The following is a 23,231-nucleotide window of genomic DNA, read 5'->3' on the forward strand; positions in this document are numbered from 1 at the left end:
GTTATATATCCTGCTCTCTTGAATCTTGCTTAGGTTGTTGGTCTCTAAAATACAGGGGGAGTGTTGATCCTAGTATGTGTGTCGTGCAGTCCAAAGCACTTATCTTGATGGCACACATCTAGGGGGAGCCCGTCTATATTTTAGAGATTTGGGGTTTGCTTATGTCCTTTGTCTTTTCCCGTTTGTGCAAATCCCGTATTGTCATCAATCCACCAAAAAGGGGGAGATTGTAAGGGCATATTTATCCCTAAGATGTTTTGGTGATTGATGACAATGCTTTTGCGGACTAATTGTGTGCATTGAGTGTTTTCAGAGATTCATCCTTTTGGCACGAGACGATTCCCTCCCCTCGGAGCTTGAAGCGAAGACGGTGTAGTCCTTTCAAATTATTTTGGTGGACTAGTTTCATAGGGTTCACCATACCGTCAAGAGGGGGTCCGCTTTGGAAAGGCTAGGGCGGAATCATCACGTACACTTCCTTTGCCCCCCTTCGAGCCTTTCCGCTTCATTGATGGGCTCGTTCCCCTTCTCAGTGTGCCCTCTCTGGTCCCAGCGGTAGTACCGCGGGCCAGAGCGGTAGTACCGCTTGGGTGCTACAAGCGGTAGTACCGCTCCAGAGCGGTAGTACCGCTGGTAGCCCCCAGCCGTAGTACCGTTGCGGTCTCGTGCTAGTACCGCCTCGATTCGAGGGGTCTTTTTTCGTGTCGGGTTTTACGGTACTAGCCGCGGCAGTGGGGGCCGTAGTACCGCTCGTATGCGGTAGTACCGCCCTGACCACCGCGGTAGTACCGCTCTGGGCCCAGCGGCAGTACCGCGAGGGGGAGCGGTAGTACCGCTAGCCAAGTGGTAGTACCGCTCTCTGTGGGGCTGGTGTGGGGGGTAACGGTTGGATTGTTCCCCCCACTATATAAGGAGGTCTTCTTCCCCAAAGTTGACCTACCTCTTCCCCCAAAAGCTCCATTGTTGCTCCAAGCTCCATTTTCGCCCGATCTCTCTCCCTAGCCAATCAAACTTGTTGATTTGCTCGGGATTGGTTGAGAAGGCCCCGATCTACACTTCCACCAAGAGAAATTTGATTCCCCCCACTAATCCCTAGCGGATCTTGTTACTCTTGGGTGTTTGAGCACCCTAGACGGTTGAGGTCACCGCGGAGCCATAGTCCATTGTGGTGAAGCTTTGTGGTGTTGTTGGGAGCCTCCAATTAAGTTGTGGAGATTGCCCCAACCTTGTTTGTAAAGGTTCGGTCGCCGCCTTCAAGGGCACCAATAGTGGAATCACGGCATCTCGCATTGTGTGAGGGTGTGAGGAGAATACGGTGGCCCTAGTGGCTTCTTGGGGAGCATTGTGCCTCCACACCGCTCTAACGGAGACGTACTTCCCCTTAAAAGGAAGGAACGTCGGTAACACATCCTCGTCCCCACCGGCTCCACTCTTTGTTATCTCTTACCTTTACTTGTGCGCGCTTATATTGTGTTGTATCCCTTCCTTGCGTGTGTGCTAGTTGTTGTTGCATCATATAGGTTGCCCACCTAGTTGCATATCTAGACAACCTACTATGATGCAAAGTTTAAATTGGTAAAGAAAAGCTAAAAATTGTTAGTTGCCTATTCACCCCCCCTCTAGTCAACTACTTTGGTTTGAGATACGGACCAGGACTAAAGGGCATCGCACCCTTTAGTCCCGGTTCGTGTTTCAAACCGGGACTAAAGGTCCCATTTGAACCGGGACTAATGCCTTTAGCTGCACGAACCGGGACTAATGGGCTTATCTGGCCCGAACGAAAGCCCTGTTTTCTACTAGTGGCACCTCCCCCTCCCCCTCCCCCCCACCCCCAAGAATTCTGGTGCATTTACTGTTATTGCTTCTGTAAATATAGTAGCTAAATAATCCCCCCTCCCCCAAGATAGCGACCTTGTCATCCTAAGATAGATCATCGGCGAACCTGCCGCCCTGCCACCCTAAGCTCGATCATCAACAAGCCTGCCACCCTAAGATAGATCGCCGGCGGCTGCTCCATCCTTCCTTCCCTCCGGCGAACCCTGCTTCTTCTTCCAAGAATTGACTAGCCCAAATTGCAAATTCAGGCGACTTACATATAGCTATATTGCACTATCATACGGTTAGCTCTCTCGAAATAGGTTTTCACCCCGTTTTATAAATAAAACAACAACCAACATGCAAACTCCGAAACAAGAACGCTAGGGCAGCAACGCAATCACGCCCAAAAAACAGAAAGAAATAGGAAAAAAGGAAGTCACCTAGTGGCTGCCAACGGGTGGTCTTACAAAGACGATAGACGATGCATTGCAGCCAGAAGCACATCCAGCATGAGTCCGAGTCGATCGCGGTCGCGCTGCCTAGAGAGCAGGGGTGCCAGTGCTTCAGAAAAGCAAGGAATTTGGAGAATGAGCCAAACGCCTGTCGCGGAAAGACCCGCTCAATCGTCATTTTATTACGTGTCATTCATAAAGTCGATGACATCGCCGCGAAGATAAGCCAGAATAGACGGCGATGTCGTCCAGGCTGGGTAGCTCTGGCCTCAAGGAACTCCGTGAGGTCGTCCAAGGGTTAGCTCCGAAGAAAACAAAAGGCGGTAGGGTCCAAGCAACATCTTCCCGCGAATAAGTAATTTTACCGGAGCCGGGATGTACCGGTGTTGGATCCACTGTCCATCGGTTTCATCAAGATCCGTGCAGTCTGACCCGGTATAACACAATAATTCATTCTAGCAACTATACTTCATAATACAGTCTGAGACAAAACAGTGACTAGCAGCTTTTTGCAGAGGAGAGAGAGAGAGAGAGAGAGTTAGAATTGAGAGACGGACGCTGCATGCATTCTCTCTCCATACAAATGACATGCACTTAATTTCATCCATAAATTTTAAATGATTGATATCTGTTAAATGAAATGCCCATTTTTGAAACTTTTTATATATTTAGAATCGTGGTGACAAGATCTTTAGAACAAGATCAATCTTGGATATATTTGAAATACTTTTTATTTTATATATTTCAGTTATCTTTGAAATGACTTTCACAAAGCATAAAATTGTTTCGCTTTGAAAAAATATTTCATATATTTGAAATAATCAGTTTCACTCCTCGCAAAAAAGAAGAAGAAATAATCAGTTTCATACACGCAACAATCTACTTCACATAGCGAAATAACCAGTTTCACATATTTAAAAAAATGGACCTAAATCGTTGCATAAAACTCACTTGACTCATTTCAGAATATAATTTCACTCATTTCAAAAAACTTATTTCAATCCTTAAGAGACCGATTCCACAGGTTTTACCAAAAAAAAAACTTGATTCGGTCATTTTGATTTACTAATTTCAATTATTTCAAAAACATATTTCAAGTATTTCCAAAAACAATTTCACTCGCTTCATAAAACATATTTTGCTCATCTCAATTTTTTTTGAAATAATCAGTTTCACATGTTTGAAATAACTAGTTAAATTTTTTGAAATAACTAGTTTCACGTATTTCACACCGAAAAAATGTGGCATGTGTATTTAAAAGGATTTCACTCATCTTAAAAAGTTAGTTCCATTTATTTCAGAAAACTAATTTCACTTACATAATTAGATTTCACTCAATTTAGAGAAACACATTACACTCACTCAGTTGTAATACTATGTTTCACTCGTTTCAAAAAACTGATTTCACTCATTCCAAAAGATAGATTTCACACATTTCACTAGTTTCAGAAAACAAATTACACTCACTCATTTGAAATAAGTGAAATTTAAATTTTGATATGATTGAAAAAGAAAAACTTAAACTAGTTTAAATATATTCAAAATTGGTCTTGTTCTATAGATCACATGTTCAGGAATTTGAATATATAAAAAATTTCAATGATAGAAAATTAGTGTTAGAGATATTGTTCATCTAAAATTTTAAACAAAGATAAAATGGATGGATTTGTGTGTGACACGGATGAGAGATTCTGCATGCATGCATGCGTACCGTTCCTGTGAAAAGGTACTACATCATTTGACATTGATTAGACTAAAATCAGAAATACAAGCGATTTTTTGCAATGAATACTTTCATGTACACATGCACATGGTCCCCCTTTTCGAAAAAAAATGCACATGGTCCCACTGGCAGCACCTCATTGGTGGGAGGATCACCGGTAGCTCCCAGCTCGGGTAAAAAACACTTTGCGCATCTTCCCGGCCATCGACCGCGCGCGGCAGCTGTGGTCATGATCGAAAGTCAGACCACTCCACTACTAGCACCATAGGAGTGTTTGTTTAGGAACGGCAGTGTCACTGGCGCTTACTACTCCGCATTAGCTTGTCTTGCGAATCACAAGATGGGAACGGGTTTTCCCTAGCTCTATGGACGCATGTCCCTTTGGATCATTGGAGATGGTTGGCCTTTTTACCTTGGGCGGATCGATCAGTCACGGATTATCCAAGTCCTAACCACGCATGTGGTGTGTTAGCTAGGCGCACACGCTAGGGTTTTGCGATGGAAACGAGAAGGGTCGACGAAACCAACCCACTCCCACGCTCGCTAGGATCCAAACAAGTCCAGTCTGCCATGCCCATGCATGGGTCTCGGCAGCTGTCGGGGAGAGAAACCGAGTAGACCCGGCCAATACGTACGTATGCTTCACGATCCAAAGTCAGACCACGCTTTGACCCAGATAACAGCTAAAAAATTCCGGATCTAGGTCGTAGCTAGCCCCCATACTATATGCCGTGTCAACGCCAAGCCTAACAGCGCAAAAGTCGCACTCGATAGTGAGCCGCAACACGTCAACACCTCTGCCTTTTTCCCCCTCCGACGACGCGATCGGTCGACGCCGGCGCCGGCCGACCGGGTCAGCGTCGCCGTCTTCGCCGGCACGTGTTACAGGGAGTGGGTGCGCGCGGCGATGCTCCTGCATGCTGCTGCTCTGCCCGCGGTGGCGTGCCACGCGTGCGCGCACTATGGCTGTCGTCGCCGCCGCCGTGCCCGTGCGCGCGCCGTGTGTCGCACAGCCAAAGACGGCGTCAGGCCGGCCGGGATGACTCTCCGTCGCGCTCAGGGCGGGGGTGGGTTCAGTTCCCTGGGTCGCACGGCACGCACCAGGGGCGGCTTGCCGTCTACGACTCGATCGGCCGATCCACCAACAAAGTGAAGAAGATTGAATAATCGCCTAATCGGGAGTGATCGAGTCTAGCTAGCTATCAATGCACACGATCGAGCACCAAACGATCCAACACTTTTCGCGGGTAAAATTATGTGTCCGTGGCTACGTGCAATGCACGAGCACGAGACGATCGAGCACCTAGCCATGCGCTTTTCGCCAGTAAAATTATGTGTGCGAGCTTGTGGCTGATATGCAGCCAGAGGTTGCTACCAAAGACAAATAGTAGTAACACTTTGGTGCTCCATGACGTACGTACGTACGAGAATTAACAGATTGCACGCTAGCTACTACTCCCTTAGCTAAACGTATATCGGGCTAATTAATCATCCGTCCCACCGTGTGCTAATGGGCAATCCCTTGGCGAAAACACAGAGGGCAAATCAAAGGGCAAGGTCGTCATGATCACCGCCGTGCAGGTTGGTGAAGAGTCACTCGATCGGGCGGCAGGGGAAAGGAGATATGAACAGATTCGACCGAGGTTATGTCTGTCTGTGTGAACATATATTCTATAACAATAACATTACTGACAGCACTCATGCACACTCATCTCTGCAACTGGTGCACTGGTTACCACGCTAGCTCAGCTAGGGAGTGGAATGAATAGCAAGTTGACCTTCCTCCCCAAACCCAATCATTTCTTTATTTCTTTCATGTGCAGCTGGAACTGCTACACTAGGCTGAATGCCGAGGGGAAAAATGAGACGAAATGAATAAGAAGTTGACCCTCCCGATCTACCGAACCCGGCCAAAATGATTGATCGTATGTGTGTCGCGCTGGTCAAGGCTTTGCCGATACGTGGCAGCGACGTGGATGGGGACACTGGATCCTGTCCCGCGCGATGAGCCCAACGTACGTACGCTGGCTAGATGCTGTCCCCGTCCCACCTTTTGACTCGGCCTCCGACTACTGGAGTTGGAGTGGAGCTAGCGGTAGAGGTGTGTGTGTGTGTGTTTTGTGGCTAGATTGGGTCGATCTTTTTTTTTTTTTTGTCGATCTGTGTGTGTTGTATTGCGTGTGGATGGAGTGAGTGGGCGGCTGGCTTTTTCCGGGCACGCGTGCGACCCCCTGGGCCCCGCGCTTTTGACGGCTTCGCTCTCTCCGTCGCCGTAGCCGTAGATCGACCAGCGGCCGTAAGCATGGCGTCAACCGAGTCGTCGTCGCGCCAAAGCTGTGCGTGCATTCACCGTGTTACAGGCATGCAGTGTAGTGCTAGTAGAGTAGTGTAGTACTTACTCCCTCTCGTAAACTAACATAAGATTTTTTTTTATATCATTATGTTGGTGATCTAAAAGATCTTATATTAGTTTAACTAATACTCTTTCCGTCCCAAAATAAATGTCGTTCCAAACAAATGTCGCTCCGTTTTTATTTACTTCGCATATTAGGTTTGACTGAAGTCAAACTTTATAAAATTTAACCAAATTTGTAGAAAACAATATGAACATTTACAGTAACATATTTATATGACGTGAAAATATATGCAATGATGAATACAATGGCATTGATTTGGTGGTGTATATGTTAATATATTTTTGTACAAACTTGTTGAAAGTACTCCCTCCGTCTTTGAAAGAGTGTACTTTCAACTTTGTTGAAAAGTCAAACTTTTTTATGTTTGACCGAATTTATGCAATAATATACCAACATTTATGCCATCAAATTAGTGGCATTAGATTCATGATAAAATATATTTTCGTCATATGCCTATTTGGTTTCACAAGTATTGATATATTTTTGCACAAACTCGGTCAAACTTTGAGATAGTTTGACCCTCTAATAAAGTTGGAAGTACACTCTTTTAAGGATAGAGGGAGTATATAAAGTTTGACTTTAGAAATACCTAACATGCGGAGTAAATAAAAATGAAGGGAGTACTACAAAGTTATACTAAATCAACCACACTTATTTTGGAATGAAGGGAGTACTAATCTAGTATGTCTTTTAACACATAAGAGTATCTACGGCTAGGATTGGCTAATTTCGATCACCCAACGTCCATGGAGATGTCGGGTCAGTGACCGTCCATGTCCGTTTTGAACCTCCATTTGTGCATGAATGCAACCATGTCCCCTACATCCTTCCCAAATTGTCCGGTCAAATGCTTGTGATTTGTGGGGATAGAGAGAGAGAGAGAGAGAGAGAGAGAGAGAGAGAGAGAGAGAAAGAGAACAGAAATAATAATAAAAAGAGAAAAAGTGGTCCAGGGTGGGTCGTATCCTACGTGGAGGGTTGACCGCACATCCCCATATCCTCCCCATTTTTTGTGTGGATATGAGGATTTGCAGACAACCCGATCATATGGGACAAAGTGGGGATCCCAATGGCGGAGCCAGGAAAATCGAATGGGGAGGGCCAAACGTTGCCAAACCTCATTGGGGTGGGCCAATCCATTAAAATACTCTGTTTTAACAGCAAAAATTCTCTCTTTACATTAGTATTAGGCTTAAACCAGTGACATTAGGGGGAGGGGGTGCAGGGCCCCTGCCGGTCCCCCTGTCTCCGCCACTGGGGGATTCGATTGGATGGCTTTTTTCTTCTCTCTCCTGTCCGGACAGTGACCGGGCTGTCCTCCCGGACATATGAGGAGGATTTGGGTGGTCCTATTGTATTTTTTGACGCAAAACATAGGATCTTTATTGCATCAGAGAAAATTCGGTTAAAATCAGCAATGAAGTTGCTAACAAGGATAGAAGGACAAGCATCCGTCCACAGTCTGACACTGCTAAAGAAGTACAGCACATTTAGCAAAGATCTGCAGGGGCATTAAAGTCCGTGGAACTATGCTGAACCGAAAACGAAGCGAAACTTGTCCCTAATTTAATTGAAGATAGGCGTCCAGGACAATCTGGAATTGTGACGCGATAGAGGTTTACGACCTCTGAACAATCAACCTCCATGACAGCTTGCGAGAACCCTGTGCGTTGAGATGCTCTAATAATCTATGTTAGTTGCACTCTCTCTGTATGCTACCCGTGAACACGACGGTTTCCAGCCCACAAGTACGTAGTAGGAGGAGAAATGGCGTTGACCATGGTAGGCAAGGTATATAGCTAGCTTGTGCATTTCGGTCGCATTGCACTGCGATAGCTACTAGCATCTTAACTAAATATAAACACTCCGTCGTTAAGCAATTCTGCAGGAGAAGAAAAGTAAGAGGAATAATGCAAGCATTTGGCTGGTCTGAACCCACAAGGGAATATAAGTGCATGGAGGAAAAATCCAAAAAGAAACGAGGGAATCATAACGATCCAAGACAAAACATGGGGTGTGCATGCCTGCCTACGCGTGCGATGTGTGGGGGTTCTTCCATCACGTCGCTCACCCCCAAACGAAACTGACGTTTTTGTACCTGCATTCTCAAGTTCGCGGAAAAACATGGTCGATTCTCTCTGTTAATCAAGGGTACACTCTTCCACTCAAATGCTATAAGATTTACTCTGCGTTTAAAATGCATAATATGCTAGCTACAATTATTTGATCGGCAAGCAAAGCATGCTACGATTTGTAGAATATGTCTCAGGGCATGCATGTCATTTGCATCGGACCGTGACGTTGAGTTTACCCTCTAGTGGCCGGAAATGCGTAACAATAAGATAAGTGTAAAGTCTAATAGTCATAATTTAATTAGCTATAATTACCACCGAGAAAGTAATTCGCTACTAAGATAGATTAGATCACTTGGAGGCGACTATAGTACACGCAAACAAGACTTCTTGGCACAGAGATTAGGTGCAACAGTGCGACTATTGCACGAAACGTTGGGCTATTTCATCTCAGACATTCCTTCCACAAGTTGGTGTAATTTATTTGCTTTGGGTTGCTATCACCAGCAAGACTCCCTTTCTGGGGTCAAGACCTTTGATTGATTAGTTCGAATTTATGCCCTAGTCTTATTCCTTTGTTTTATTTGTAAGAGATAACATATAATATTTATGCTGATTTGATGTATTTATCCTGATTCCAATGTGTGAAACATGGCACCCGCCCATAAATCAATTAGTGAATCCATGCTTTTATGTAATCTCAATATTCCTAAATCCTAACCATTATACATCTAGCGTGTGCTCTGGGCCTCTGACTTAAGAATCACTAAAGAGAAGATTGAAGGATCGGAATTTCTTGATAGTATAGCTAGATGTGACTTGTCTGGAACAAATACGGAGCAATTTCCTTTTTATCTGGGCCTTCTTTTTTTTGCAAAGAATTTTTCATACGTATTGGGATACTATCTTTGAAGGGGAGCCTTGGCGCAGTGGTAAAGCTGTTGCCTTGTGACCATGAGGTCACGGGTTCAAGTCCTGGAAACAACCTCTTGCAGAAATGTAGGGAAAGGATGCGTACAATAGACCCAAAGTGGTCGGACCCTTCCCCAGACCCTGCGCAAGCGGGAGCTACATGCATTGGGGCTGCCCTTTTTTATTGGGATACTATCTTTATCATGGATATTTTAATTAGTTTTCAGGACTACACCCTCCGATCCATATTAATTATCACTGATTTTCTAGAAAGCGTACATTAATTAAGTTTTTTCTTTGACTACTATCAATAATAAATAATTAATGTTTGTCAGATAAAAGTTATACCATTAGATCTACCATTAAAATAAGCTTCAAATGTAAAAACTTATATACCCCAATTGTTTCGCACCACGCTAACGCTTTATGCTTGCTCGGACGCACAAAGGGAACCAGCCTGTTCGCTAACAATGCAAAATCACCACATGCCCACATATAGATGAAGTAAACATTTTAAAATTTTGAAAATGAATTACTTTCAACCCTAATGTCCAAATCTACCTTTTTTGCAAAGAATTTTTATACTTTTTTTTGGAAAATAACAATTTTATTAAAGCATGAAAGTTGATACAAGTAAACAAAACCGGGCACAACAAACAAACGTTATGAAAAATCATTGAAGACAAACAATTATGACAAAATGAATTGCTTTTTAATCTTTGATGAATATTCAACAATAATATTATTTAGTTCTTTAAGATAAAAATCATATCATTGAATTTTCCATTAGAAACAATTTCACAATGTAAAATTTAAACATAAGTATTTATATTGGTCAAAGTTGCTCGATCACTAGAGATTGTGCAAAACCCAAAACAACGTCTATTTTGGAACAAAGGGACTAGGTCTGTCTTTTTGGTAGTCGAGATAGGATCATAAAGCATGCACGGCAAAACCCTAAGACCATAATGTACTTCCTCCGTCCCATAATATAATTAAGAGCTTTTTTTCACTAGTGTAGTGTCAAAAATGCTCTCATATTATGGAACGGAGGGAGTAGCTTACTATTACTACTACAAGACAATCGAGTTAAAGAAATTACAGCCCAAGTAGTGCAGTTGCTCTTCATTGTAATTCTAAAAAATTACAGCCCAAGTAGTGCAGTTGCTCTTCATTGTAATTCTAAAAAATTACAGCCCAAGTAGTGCAGTTGCTCTTCATTGTAATTCTGGTCGATTAATGGCTTTGTCAATTCAAAGACTTGGCTCGTTTCGAGCGGACATTTTAAATAAAAATAGAGCATGACAGTGCTGTTCTCTAGTGACTGATCTTGGGTTGCTGAACAACCGCGCTTGGATCATGATCAGTTGCACCAGATCAATTTTACTTACCAAGCTGACGCAATGCTGGAAGACCGCCAGCGACCCAACACCCCGGCGGTCAGGTAGGCGAAATTCTCCTCGCCGCCCTTTCCAAACGGTTTATATATACCCAAGACACACAACCACATCTTTTCCACTGCCACTACCCCTCATCTTAGCTCCACCCCCTTTCCCCTTCCCCTTCGCCCACCCAACAAGCACTCACCACTCCCTTCCATCCCAGCTTGCTTGCATCTCGCTCCTCTCCGCCGCACACCGAGAAGATCGACCAAGAAACGGGGCGGCACCGGTGGATCGGTCCGTTGATATGGGAGATCATCAGCTGATGTACGCTGCTCCGGCCATGCACAACGGCGGCGGCGGCGGTGGAGCTGTCTCACACGGCATGTGGTGGAACACCAACACAACCGCGGTGCCTGCGGCGGCGTGCTCGACGGAGCTCGCAGGGTTCAACGCCTGGCCGGCCGCTCAGCTGGCTGCTGGCGGTGGCTACGACATGGCGGTGGCGGACGGCGGCAAGGCCAAGAGCTGCACCACCACGGCCTCCTCCGAGTCGCCCGGGAACAACAGCTCCGTAACCTTCCAAGAAACAGCCAGCATCAGCGACCCGGCAGCCGGCTTCACCGACTGGAATACCCCTTACATGTGAGTTGTTCGATTCCGCTTCCACACCTACCCTTTGCTGGATCAGTTTACCTTTCGTGATCTCGTACTATCATTCTATCATATGATATATATGCATGGGGATGATGATGATAGATACTTAGATAGTTAGATGCATACATATGTACTCCCGTGATACCAAAATTGATTACTTAATTAATGAAATCTATGTGTATGTGCGTGTGTTTTAACTTTTTCACAGGAGCAACGGCGGCGCTGGTAACATGCATGGGTTCCTCCAAGTTGGCCACCATGACATGAGCTCAAGAACGGACCAGCAGAGCCACATGAACGCGTCGAGCCTGATGAATGACCCATCACCGAATAACCTAGACCTAGCGCTGCAAGGCCACCACCACCAGCAGCACCAGCAGGCCGACGATCACCACCGCCAGCAGCAGCTGCTGTCCAGCCTGGGGGCGCCCGAGCTGCTCCTGTCGCCGAACTCGCCCTACGGGTTCCAGTCGTCGTCGCTGCTGAGGAGCCTCTTGGAGCCGATGGCCAAGCCGGCACCGGCGGCGGGGATTCAGCAGTACCAGTACCAACAGATGGGCGGGCAGGCAGGGGTCAGGGAGCCGCTCCACTTCACCAACGACGCGGCGTTCTGGAACCCGTCTGCCGGGTTCGGCATGGCGATGCCAGCGCCGGCGGTGTCTGAGCAGACTAGCGCGCGTGCGGTGAAACGACCATCGCCGGCGCCCCGCGGGGCAAACCTTGCACTAAAGGTAAGCTTGTGCTAGTGATTAGTCTACTACTAGCTAAGTAGCTAGTAGTGGTAAGTAGCTAGTAGTGGTTGCAAATATTTCATGGTAGCATGGAGTACACAATATCACAAGGAAACTAGTAATAAGTAGCTAGGTGGCTAATAAGTTAACCTTCTTTGTCTGTAGAGTGTGTTAGAAGGAGTGGGGGACTCTAGCTCGATCGTTACCAAGAAGGCGAACAGCGAGCCGGCATTCAAGAAGCCGAGAACGGAGACGCCGTCGTCATTGCCGACCTTCAAGGTAGGCATCATCCCATAGCCCCATACGTACCTATGTATCTACTTCTACCATATGCATGCATGGTCAACTTAACTTACAACCAGCTGGTTCTTTCAAACTCCACACACATTATTTGGTGCATGTTGAGTGGATCAAAACCCACATTATATATGCATCTTTATTGAGATTATTAAAGTTGCTCCACACGTAAATTACAGGTTAGGAAGGAGAAGCTAGGGGACAGGATCACAGCGCTCCAACAGCTCGTCTCTCCTTTCGGAAAGGTAATCAAGCGAGCCATCCAGCTAGCTTAGCTAGGCTTTTCATGTCCAATCGTCCAATGTGCATCACTCAAACCAAATGTCCAAGGAGTTTATGAACAATATCATTACACAAACCAGTAGAGTACTGCTTGGAAGTTGAGTCGGATCCACATCATATATACATCGTCAACCACATGCATGATCTTGTCGCTGCTGCAAAAGCGTCGTTCCTTTCCTCTCCTCGATCCTTTCGAGAGATTTGACAGACACACACGCGTCTAAGTCTAACACACAATCTTAACATTTATCGTTGCGCGTGCGTGCGTGCAGACGGATACGGCGTCGGTGCTCCACGAGACCATCGAGTACATCAAGTTCCTCCACGACCAGGCTGGTGTAAGTGCATGTGCCAAGTGCTTTTGATCATGGCATCTGGAGCACGCACGCACGCACGAGCTCTATCGATTTCCTTACACAAGACTAGCTAGATGTTGGAGACTGAGCTGATGAACGTTTGTTTCTGCATCCATGCAGGTGCTTAGTGCTCCATACTTGAAGAGGGGCCATCATCAGCATCAAGTGCCACAGTACCTCAAGGTATACACATGGCGTGGTTGCTGCATCTGCATGCTTGCTCTTTCCAACTTTCCATTGCAACATGGATACTGCCATCTCCTGGTCAAATGCACGTCTGATGATAGCTTTTGCATCTGTTTGTGTTTCGTCACAGAGCTCGAGTGTTAGCCCTGACAAGTCGTGCAAGGATGGTGGCGGCGAGGTGTCGCTCAAGGGCCGGGGGCTGTGCCTGGTGCCGATATCGAGCACGTTCGCGGTGGCCAGCGATGGGCCCGTCGACTTCTGGACTCCCTTCGGCGGCCAGTTTAGGTAGACGAAGACCCGCCAGGTGGAACGAACGTGCGGCGCAGATCGATCCAACGGCGTTCCTTGATCGATCAACCTTGATGATTTAGTATCTATATAAGTAGCTCATTATCGTAATTTGTAACGGATAGCACTACGTACGTACTGATGAAGCTATATGGTTAGCTAGATGAACCTTTGGAATGAGTGCTTCAAGACTTGTACTCATTCTTCAGGTTCATCAGGGAATAATCAATGAATTTAACAAAGGGACCAGCTAGCTGAGAGGACTGAATTATGTCATACTGATCATCCGATCCTCGTCGTCGATCGGGTTCGTATGATTGGTGGGTTCGTATGATTGGTTGTTAGGCTTGCATCATCGATCGGTTGTGTCTAAGAACTAATTTAATGGTTCAGTACTTTAATCCAGTACGTGATGGATCAAAGCAGATCTGTCTGTAGCAGGTTTCATTCTCTACGGATATATTGTAGTACCAAATTAATTGATTAATAAAAGTGGCATCTCTCTTCGATTGATCTCAGCAGAGTGTATCTTTTGAACCTGACCACATGTTTTGGTATAATATAAGCAGGGCTTTCAGAATTTGTGCATGCATGCGTGTCCTTTTCCTTAAATATTGCCAGAATCTTTCAGGCTAAATTATTCCATTTCTGTGCTAGTGGATTATCAGCATGCGTAAGTTCTTCGCAGACATATTCTATACCGTGTGTGTTTCTTGTTATGTGGTCTACGTTGCGGTCCTGATCGGTACCAACCAAGCAGAAGTATTTTGTAGAGTATTGGGTAAGAAAGATGAACTCAACAGAGCTCTCCCAGCTGCAGGAGCACTACATACGTGTCTCTTCTGGTATGAGCGATGAAATTCAACCGAAAGCGAACCGTGGCACGAAAATTCAGGTAAGTTTGACACGCCGAGAAACGACTGAATCTCAACTGTAGTCTTGCACTGAAACTAGACTTTGCCCTAGCAACAAGCTAATACCTCATCTCCTCTGCTTTACGTTTTGGTGGTATCGCACCAATTTCCAATACACTTTTAGGTCTTGCTGAGTCTATCTGTGTGGATGACTGCTGAAATGAAAAGAGTAAAGCACCAGTTTTTATTTTTTAATAGGAAACTGAACATCGTAGTGGGATGGTTGGCATAAAATCGATTGATCTTTAAGGAGATTGCAATAAAGTACTTGGAAGAGATATATAAAATGTAGTATTACTTAATTTCTCCTTGGCCCGCAAATTTTCCTGTGGCATGGATGTAAAGTTGAACCTCTGATTGTCCTGTTCTTGGGGCAAAAGAAGCTTGTGCACTTGTCAGTTGTCATAGAACTTGACTCTGCTTCCTGCCACAAAAAGAACTAGCGTTAAGGTTTGAATTTGACTCTGTTTTCACATTCAATGAAAGCTACCACGTAAGTTAGTGTAATGGTCGAACTCATAAAGCCAGCATACAAGACAAAGTTCAACAACATCAGATCGTGCAGAGACCTACAGTAGAATTCAGCACCTTTATCTTGATCTTCCACAGCACAGCACCATGGATAAACTGAAGACATGTCTTTTGAAAAGGATTTCTTAAAGTTACCAGATGGTCACGATTGACAGTATGCACAAGCACTTCAAGATTATCGTTTTGAAATGAAAAGGATACTACCTCAACGATGAAACTATGAAAGGAGTCGTGCAAACGCAACGGCTAAATATTTTAATGTGATATCTGAAACTTCAGAGAAGGTATATATGATTCCGGGTGAGTTAGGCTGGCAGGATTTAGTATGGTCACTTGAAATGACCTTTCTACCTTTCTGATAGACACTGGGAGATTCAAGGAAGCCCCACTTTTCTGACTTTTCGTTGAGGATGAAGCTGAACTTCCAGCAGTTTTCCATACTGGGCAATGAGTCCAAGCAGCAAGAACCGGCCAACCGGCGCTGTTCCGAACGATAGCACCGAAACAAGATTGAGCAGTCAATGGATCAGAGCAAGCATCAGTATTAATTTTAGACCAACCATTCGAGGAGGACACGATATCAACGGGAATGAGGATTCTCCACCAGCAGTTGGCCACTAAAGCCCACTTGGAAGTTAATCATAATCTGCTTCCCTTTGATGTTCCAGGGCACTCAGATTACCTCACTGCAAGGAATAATAAGCATCCAACGCCCTGCTAGCGTCGTCAGGCTTGCCTTGTTAACAGAGTCCTCCCTTGCTTCTTCCGCTTCATGCCTCCTTCCAACAAAATACAAAGGCTGCTCTGGTGTTGTGAGTGGCACGGCCTCACTGTCCAGCATAGACACGACCAACACATGAGTGGCCTGGCACACAAGAGCCAAATATGAATGCACAGCGACACTTGATGCAGTAAACAGCTCTTCAGAAGCACTGTCTCCAGGAAATCCCCGATTTTCCTTCTTTCAGTAAGTTCCATGCCTGAAACATGGTCGAGCATAAACAGTTATAGTATTTTTATTCGTTGTGTTGTACTTGGCCAAATTCAAGGCATTTAGTAGCACTTATGTAATCTATAACGTTTGGGAAATCCCTCATAATATGGTAAGGTGAGCTGATCTTCAGCCCACTTACAATCTCCAGTAGCAAGATCCCATAGCTATATGTGTCGGACCTGACAGAGAAAATGCCTTCCAAGGCATATTCAGGCGACATGTCCTGTTTTTTCTGTGGCATTGATATAAAATATTATGAATTGTATAATTAATTTCTCCACATCACACCAATTTTTTCTGTGACATGGATATATAAAGTTGAACCTCTGATTGTCCTGTTATTGGGACAAACGAAGCCTGTGTACTTGTCAGAGAACTTGACTGTTTCTTGCCACAAAAAGAACTAATGGTAACCTTGGAATTTAACTCTGTTTTCACCTTCAATGAAAGCTACCACAATGCAGCTCAAACACCCTAAGTTGGTGTAATGGTCGAAATCATAAAGCAACATGAAAGACAATGTTCAACAACATCAGATCGTGCGGAGACCCACAGTCAAATTCAGCACCTTTATCTTCATTCTCCGGCAGCACCATGGATATACTGAAGGCCCGTCTTTTGAAAAGAAAAAAAAATCCTAAAGTTACCAGGCCATCACAATTGACAGTATGCACGCACACTTCAAGATTATTGTTTTGAAGCGCAAACAATACTATCTCAATGATGAAACTATGAAAGAGGTGGTGCAGATGTAGTGGCTAAATATTTTAATGTGATGTCTGAAACTTCAGAGGAGGTATGTATGATTCGGGATAAGTTAGGCTGGCAATTTATTCTGGTCTTACCGCTTCAAGATCACTTAAATGGACCTTTCTACCTTTCTGATAGATACTGAGATATTCACAGAAGCCCCACTTTTTTCTTACTTTTCTGGTCAGGTTGAACCTGAACTTTCAATAGTTCTCCATGCCTGAAGTTTTGCCCACTCTACCTGAATAAATAAAATATAATTGTCAGACTTCAGGCATGTAAATCTAGCTTGCTTGCCACTAGCAGCATAAGATAAAAAATGGATTTTACACTAAGATGCCAGCTCAAAGAGAACATATAATTACTAGCAGCCTTGTTACCAAATTAGCAATTCAGAGTTTCAGACCCATTGACTAACTGATGAAGCTGGATACAGAAAATTCATGAAGGTAAAACAAATGTAAGCAGTGATCCGCACATGATCAGGTAGCCTCTTCCAGTTGGCAAGGTGAGAAACATATGAGCAAAATAGGGAAATTCCAAACATGGTAACCATCTATGAAAATAAACCACGACCAGGATTACAATATACTCAATGGATTTATTTGTCCATAGGAACATGAATTGCTGAACTGTTCACCTGTACAAACTGGAGAAGATTACAAAAAAGGAGACCAATGAATTAAACATCTAACGTCCCTCTTGCATAGTGATAGTCATCTTATTCAGGGTTATTCCCATGGTATCTCTTTGGTCTTCAACCTCATCATACCGTTGCCTAAAGTATAGAGGCTCCTTCGGAGTAGGAAGCAGAGCCGTTTCATTTTCTAGCATGAACACAGTGGATGACATGAGCGGCCTGGCATTTGGATTGTCTTGAACACACAAGAGACCTATATGAATACATCGTAGAACTTCATGAAGTGGACAGTTCTCCACAATGGACGAGTCCACCAATTCTCTTGCATTTCCATCTTTCCATAAGCTCCAGGCCTAAAACATAAGTTAGTATGATTGTTTGAGTTGTTGAATGTTAGAGCATTTTAGTTTACTTACATAAGCTATAAGGCTTGTAAAGTCCGTCATGAAATGGGATGAACTGATCTTTGACCCGCTTGCAATCTCCAACAGTAGAACGCCAAAGCTATAAGTGTCAGACTTGACAGAAAAGGAACCTTCCATTGCATATTCAGGAGACATGTAACCACTGTTTTAATCATTCCACGAAACTTGAATTAGTTAAGCTGTAGAAAATTAGCATGTTATAAGCCTTAGCGGGTGCATATATTACTTACTATGTCCCAACAACGTGGATAGTGTTCGCTTGTTGCTCATTTCCTCCAAATATCCTTGCCATACCAAAATCTGATATTTTAGGGTTCATTTCTGCATCTAACAAGACATTGCTTGCTTTGAGATCCCTATGAATTATTGTTAACCTTGAATCTTGGTGGAGATAAAGAAGCCCTCTTGCTATCCCTTTAATTACCTTGAACCGGGTAAGCCAATCAAGCACAGAATTTCTTGTTGCATCTTGCAAAAAAAAAAAAAAAACATTAACGACCATCACATAAAGTTGTGCGAGACATGACCATAAGTTAGAACATACCAAAAAGGAAGGCATCCAAGCTTTTGTTAGGTAAGTATTCATATATCAATAACTTCTCATCTTCATGAGTGCAGTAACCAAGAAGTCTAACTAAGTTTCTATGCTGTAATTTGGCAATTAGAACAACTTCATTTCTGAACTCCTCGGCCCCTTGGCCGGAACTTTTACTAAGCCTTTTGACAGCAACTTCCGTACCACCACCTCCTAATAGTCCCTGCGCAAACACATCATCCTTGAGCAAAAAAAAAAGAAGGCAAAACGTATTATCAATAATGAGACTCAAATTCCTTGTTACCTTGTAAACTTTTCCAAAGCCACCTTTCCCAAGCATTTTGTAGTCTGAGAAATTGTCTGTTGCAGTAACAATGTCTTCAAAGCAAATATATGGAAGGTCTATACTTTCATTCTCAAGTTCGTTCAACTTGGAATTTTGCAAGTGCTGTGGCGTATGTTTGTTCTTAATCTCCTTGATTCGTCGTTTACCTGACACCGACAGGAATAACTAGTATGAGTATTTTTTTACGAATACCTCATAAAACTTGTATCCTAAAAAGTGAACTAAATCTTGTTATACCTCTTGACTTGCATATCCACACAAGGCAGATGGATGCGAGTATCAGCAGACTAGCCACTATTGGGAGTATAATCTTCAATACCTTACTCTCCTTGTCAACTGCAAAAAGCCAAAGGTATAGTCCAGCAAGAGAATGATGCTTTCAAAATTTAATATGCACTACTTGCAAGTGTTGTGTTTGTTGTAAGGGTCTTTTACATTTGTATCCCTAACTCGAACCCACTAATCAAATTTGCCCCTAATTTCGAAGCCCGCTCAAATTTGCCCCTCCGCTGTTAGTTGCCCTTATAGAAACGCCCTTCTGCGCCGTTACCGTCCGGTCAAAGAGCTTTGACCATCTTGAAAAAATAGCAAAAAAAATTAAAAGAAAAACTAAAATTTTGTGTGATCGAAGGTACTCAGGTGCGTGCAAATTTTCATGCTATTTAGACATTCCAGGAGCTTGTGGCAAAGGAAAACAATAAATTTGTATGCATGTGAATAGTAAATTCAAAAAATAGCAAGAAAATTAAAAAAAATGATTTTTTTTGGCATCCAAGATGCTCGGGTGCGCAGGGTGTGTGCAAAATTTTGATGTGTTCAGACATTGTAGGAGCTCGTGAAGAAAAAAACAAAATTTGGCTCGGAAAAAACTTTTAAAAAATACACTATTTTGGTTTTATTTGCTAGAGCTCCTCGCATGTCATTTGGTAACAAAATTTTGCATGCACCTTGCGCACCCGAGCATCTTGGATGCAAAAAAAAATTCATATTTTTTTGAATTTTCTTGCGATTTTTTTGAATTTACTATTCACAGGCGTACAGATTTATTGTTTTCCTATGCCACAAGCTCCTGGAATGACTAAATAGCATGAAAATTTGCACGCACATTCAGCACCTGAGTACCTTCGATTCCATAAAATTTCATGTTTTTTTTTATTTTTTTGCTATTTTTTTCGAGACAGTCAAAGCTCTTTGACCGGACGGTAACGGCGCAGAAGGGCATTTCTGTAAGGGCACCTAACTACGGAGGGGCAAATTTGAGCAGGCTTCAAAATTAGGGGCAAATCTGAGTAGGTGGTTCAAGTTAGGGACAGAAATGCAAATGGCCCTTGTTGTAATTATTATGCCATCCTAAGTTTCCTAACCACATCCAGCCATTACAGGGAGTACAATCTTCGACAACTTGCACTCTTTGTAAAAAGCTAGAAATATAGTCCAGCAAGAGGATGATGCTTTCAAAATTTAACATGCATTTCTTGCAAGTTTTGCAGTTGTCCTGATTAGTATGTCATCCTAACCACATCTAGAATTCAACATAAAGGGTATACGTGTTGAACTGGCAAGACGGAGGTACAGGTATACCGTTGATCAAACCGTACAACCAATAAATGCACAAGGAAAGATATATATATATACCTGTTGAACTGGCAAGGCGGAGGTACAGGTTCTCACCACCACCATCACGAAATTCCCCCGTGTCGACAAGTCCTCCTAACCAAATTAAGCACCTTGACTGGTCCGCAGCCCCACTTCCATTTTTCAGGTTAGCATAAGCACTTCCATTTCTCAGGTTAGCATAAGCATATGCGGAGCAAGAGCAATTGCGTCTGCACTCTTCTGTGCATTGGTCAAAACTTCTGTTCCTGACATACAAGAACTTGTCAGGTGTCTTCATACCTCTCAGGGTCGAGAAATTATTGTCAATACCACATTTCAGATCCTCCTTTCTCCGACATCCTCTGGAGAAGTTAACGCCATCAGGCTCAAACCCACTGAGGCAGTTGCATTTCGGAACTGTTTCAGCGGCATCACAGTAGCCAAATGGTCCGCAATAAGCGTAGCGTTCACAGATAGGACTAGGTTGCTCTATGAAAGCCTCCCATGATGACGAGTTGCTGTTCCACACCAGAAATTTAGAAGTGCCTTTGTAGTCCAGTGTCATGCGCATGCTTGGTGAGCCCTCAGAGACGGTGAATGTCATGTATAACTCACCCCCTCTGTCGACAATTGTTTCAGTTACGATGAAGCCAGTGTTGCTTTGATACAGGGCAGAGACCAATGACCCATCCCACGCAGATCTACGCCAATACGGTCTCGTCCCATTCCAGATTACAACCTGAAGGTCTGAGCTAGAGTCACCACCCATGGAGTAGTCGCTGGAGGCCGGGTCATCAGGGGCCCTCCAAGCAATGAGGCGCATCAAGATACCATCATTTGTGCTCAGTGGTAAAACCATGTCAGGGAGGGCGGTGTCAGTCGGGTAATGGAAGCTCTGCCATATGTCTGTGCCATTCGGCAACCGGATGACCAAGTTTCCGGAATCAAACAGTATAGCAGCAGTTCCGGTGGTTGCGGATGTGAAGTTGTTTGTGGTTGTCCATAGAGTTCGGCCTTGGGAGTCAGACAAGACAAGGTCAGAGTTGCTGCTCATAGCCAGCTTCCCAGGAGAACCATTCTTGATCGGCTTGTCGCGGTTAGCGACCCACACATAAGTGCGCTCAGGGATCTTGTTGTACCATATGCCGATGTACGTGTCCGCAGTTGAGTTTGCCGGGGTGAAGAAGCCAAGAGCAAAGATGCCGCCGCTCGAAACGAGCTTATCACCAGCGTTGAGTGATTTTTCGGGAGTAAGGCGGTCATCGGATTTGCATAAACAAACCAATGACAGGAGGACGAAAACTGGGAGGGGAGTCATACCTATTCAGACTTCTTCCACCCTATGATCAAAAGAAGGAGCTGCTTTCATATGGAGCCAATGAAGAGAAGGAGAATGGTATGAAGATGCTTGGAGGCTTGGACGATCTAACGCTGCTCTGACTTTTTGTGTGGTTTTTGTTCAAGATAAGCTCAGCAATTATCACATTTGCAGGAGTCTGAGTGACCAGCTTTGCCCGGAACGTTGATGATTCTACGACCACACAAGGTGCAAAAGTGAGGATTATTCAGCTTTGTTTGCCAGTCGCTGTCAGGAATTGCACATCAAGAAATAACTCGGGGGCTACAATTATTTGCACACTTGCTCTTGCATATGAAATCGTGGTCTTAGATGCACAAGTAGTACTCCCTCCGTTTCATATTACTTCAAAAATATCGACATTCACAATACCAAACGAATATCGTAGATCCATCATGGAATACATGTTTTCCACATTGTTTTTATTTTGTATTGTAGATGTTGACATTTTTAAATATAAATGTACTTAAATTTTGACTTAAGACATACAGTAACTAATATGCAAAGTAATATGAAACGGAGGGAGCATTACAAATGAGAAGAAAGGGGATATAAGAAGAAATGAGTTACCGTCAGTCAGGCGGAGCTCCGGCAGGGTAGCTCGTGGCGACACGCCGAGGGCGTAGGGGCGGATGGTGCACCATCCCGAGAGATAATTGGCCATTAGGGATACATCTCTGGCGAAGGAACGCTGTAAGCGTGGCGGGCCTATTGCTGCTGGCGATGGCGCACGGCGGGGGGAAAGTGGAATCAGCGGGGTATGAACACGACGGCGCGACGAAGCGCCGGCCTGATACACCCTAGAGAGGAAGGTAAGGGAGGGAAGATAACGGCGGGCCGAGCCGCCGCCGCCGCCGGCGGCGGCGGCGGCGGCAGCCAGCGGGGCATGACGTTGGCAACGTGTGGCAGTGACGGTGCCTGACTCGACGCGACAAAGCCAATGGGTTCTGATGTGGGCCTTCGGGCTGCCCTTCTCCATTTTGTTTTAGCCCGATTGCATAACCATCTGTGGGGTGGGCTACGCATTAACGCGCGGCCCTCGAAATTGCACACAGTACAAATAGACCAAAGGACGGATAGTTTTTTTTTCTCTGGAAAAATGAATAGCTATTTGAGTTACAAAAAATCGATTGATGTAAAAAAAATTGATATTTGGAACTGAGGATTTTAATTACTAAGGCAGCAAAATTATTACAACCACTTTTGTTTTGTTTTGTGAAAAGGCCTAAGGTCATATATTAAGATTCACACGACCTTACAAACACACCCGTGCAAAAAAAAAGATTACACTCAAAGATGCCAAAGTCTTCTTCCTCCTGCAACCACCGCCACCGGCGGCGCGCCCATGAGCATGGTGGAGCAAACTTTTCATGGCGGGGAAGACATTATTTCTAAACTAGGAAAGCGCTGCCGCCATGTCGTCCCAAACCAAACATGAAGACTACCTAAAGGCAACCTGAGACAAATTTTCCACGCCAATGTACGCCAAGTTCAGATCTGAGATCGAACTCATCGTCATCTAGGACCGCGCACCGATGTCGTACTCTCCGATGGCCTAGCCCGGCCAGGC

At 44.4% G+C, this 23,231-nt stretch overlaps 2 protein-coding genes across 14 annotated transcripts; one reads left to right on the top strand and one right to left on the bottom strand.

Annotated features, from left to right (window-relative positions):
• The first annotated feature begins 10,899 nt into the window (after positions 1-10,899).
• On the top strand, positions 10,900-13,815 carry LOC109776376 (uncharacterized). 2 transcript variants are annotated; one of them, XM_020335016.4, is made up of 7 exons: positions 10,901-11,421; positions 11,642-12,164; positions 12,330-12,443; positions 12,641-12,706; positions 13,016-13,081; positions 13,220-13,282; positions 13,416-13,815. In XM_020335016.4, the coding sequence occupies exons 1-7, from the start codon at positions 11,084-11,086 to the stop codon at positions 13,572-13,574; spliced, it is 1,329 nt and encodes a 442-aa protein (XP_020190605.1). In that variant the 5' UTR covers positions 10,901-11,083; the 3' UTR covers positions 13,575-13,815. The 2 variants fall into 2 exon arrangements, with proteins under 2 accessions (XP_020190606.1, XP_020190605.1); XM_020335017.4 differs by lacking the exon at positions 13,016-13,081 and having other exon boundaries at positions 10,900-11,421.
• A 523-nt stretch (positions 13,816-14,338) lies between these two features.
• On the bottom strand, positions 14,339-22,615 carry LOC109776373 (G-type lectin S-receptor-like serine/threonine-protein kinase B120). 12 transcript variants are annotated; one of them, XR_005769180.3, is made up of 12 exons: positions 22,232-22,615; positions 20,344-21,835; positions 18,946-19,044; positions 18,667-18,854; positions 18,372-18,585; positions 18,058-18,295; positions 17,819-17,969; positions 17,403-17,755; positions 16,858-17,003; positions 15,370-15,998; positions 14,786-14,911; positions 14,339-14,639 (listed from the first exon to the last, which is right to left on the bottom strand). XR_005769180.3 is itself a non-coding variant. In XM_040399869.3 (8 exons), the coding sequence occupies exons 2-8, from the start codon at positions 21,620-21,622 to the stop codon at positions 17,453-17,455; spliced, it is 2,472 nt and encodes an 823-aa protein (XP_040255803.1). In that variant the 5' UTR covers positions 21,623-21,835; positions 22,232-22,615; the 3' UTR covers positions 17,344-17,452. The 12 variants fall into 12 exon arrangements, 3 of the variants coding, with proteins under 3 accessions (XP_040255803.1, XP_073365176.1, XP_073365175.1); XR_005769179.3 differs by having other exon boundaries at positions 14,339-14,642; XR_012203374.1 differs by having other exon boundaries at positions 18,372-18,854.
• Between the last annotated feature and the right edge of the window lie 616 nt (positions 22,616-23,231).

Source organism: Aegilops tauschii, chromosome 2, assembly GCF_002575655.3.
Source record: "Aegilops tauschii subsp. strangulata cultivar AL8/78 chromosome 2, Aet v6.0, whole genome shotgun sequence".
NCBI lineage: Eukaryota > Viridiplantae > Streptophyta > Magnoliopsida > Poales > Poaceae > Aegilops > Aegilops tauschii.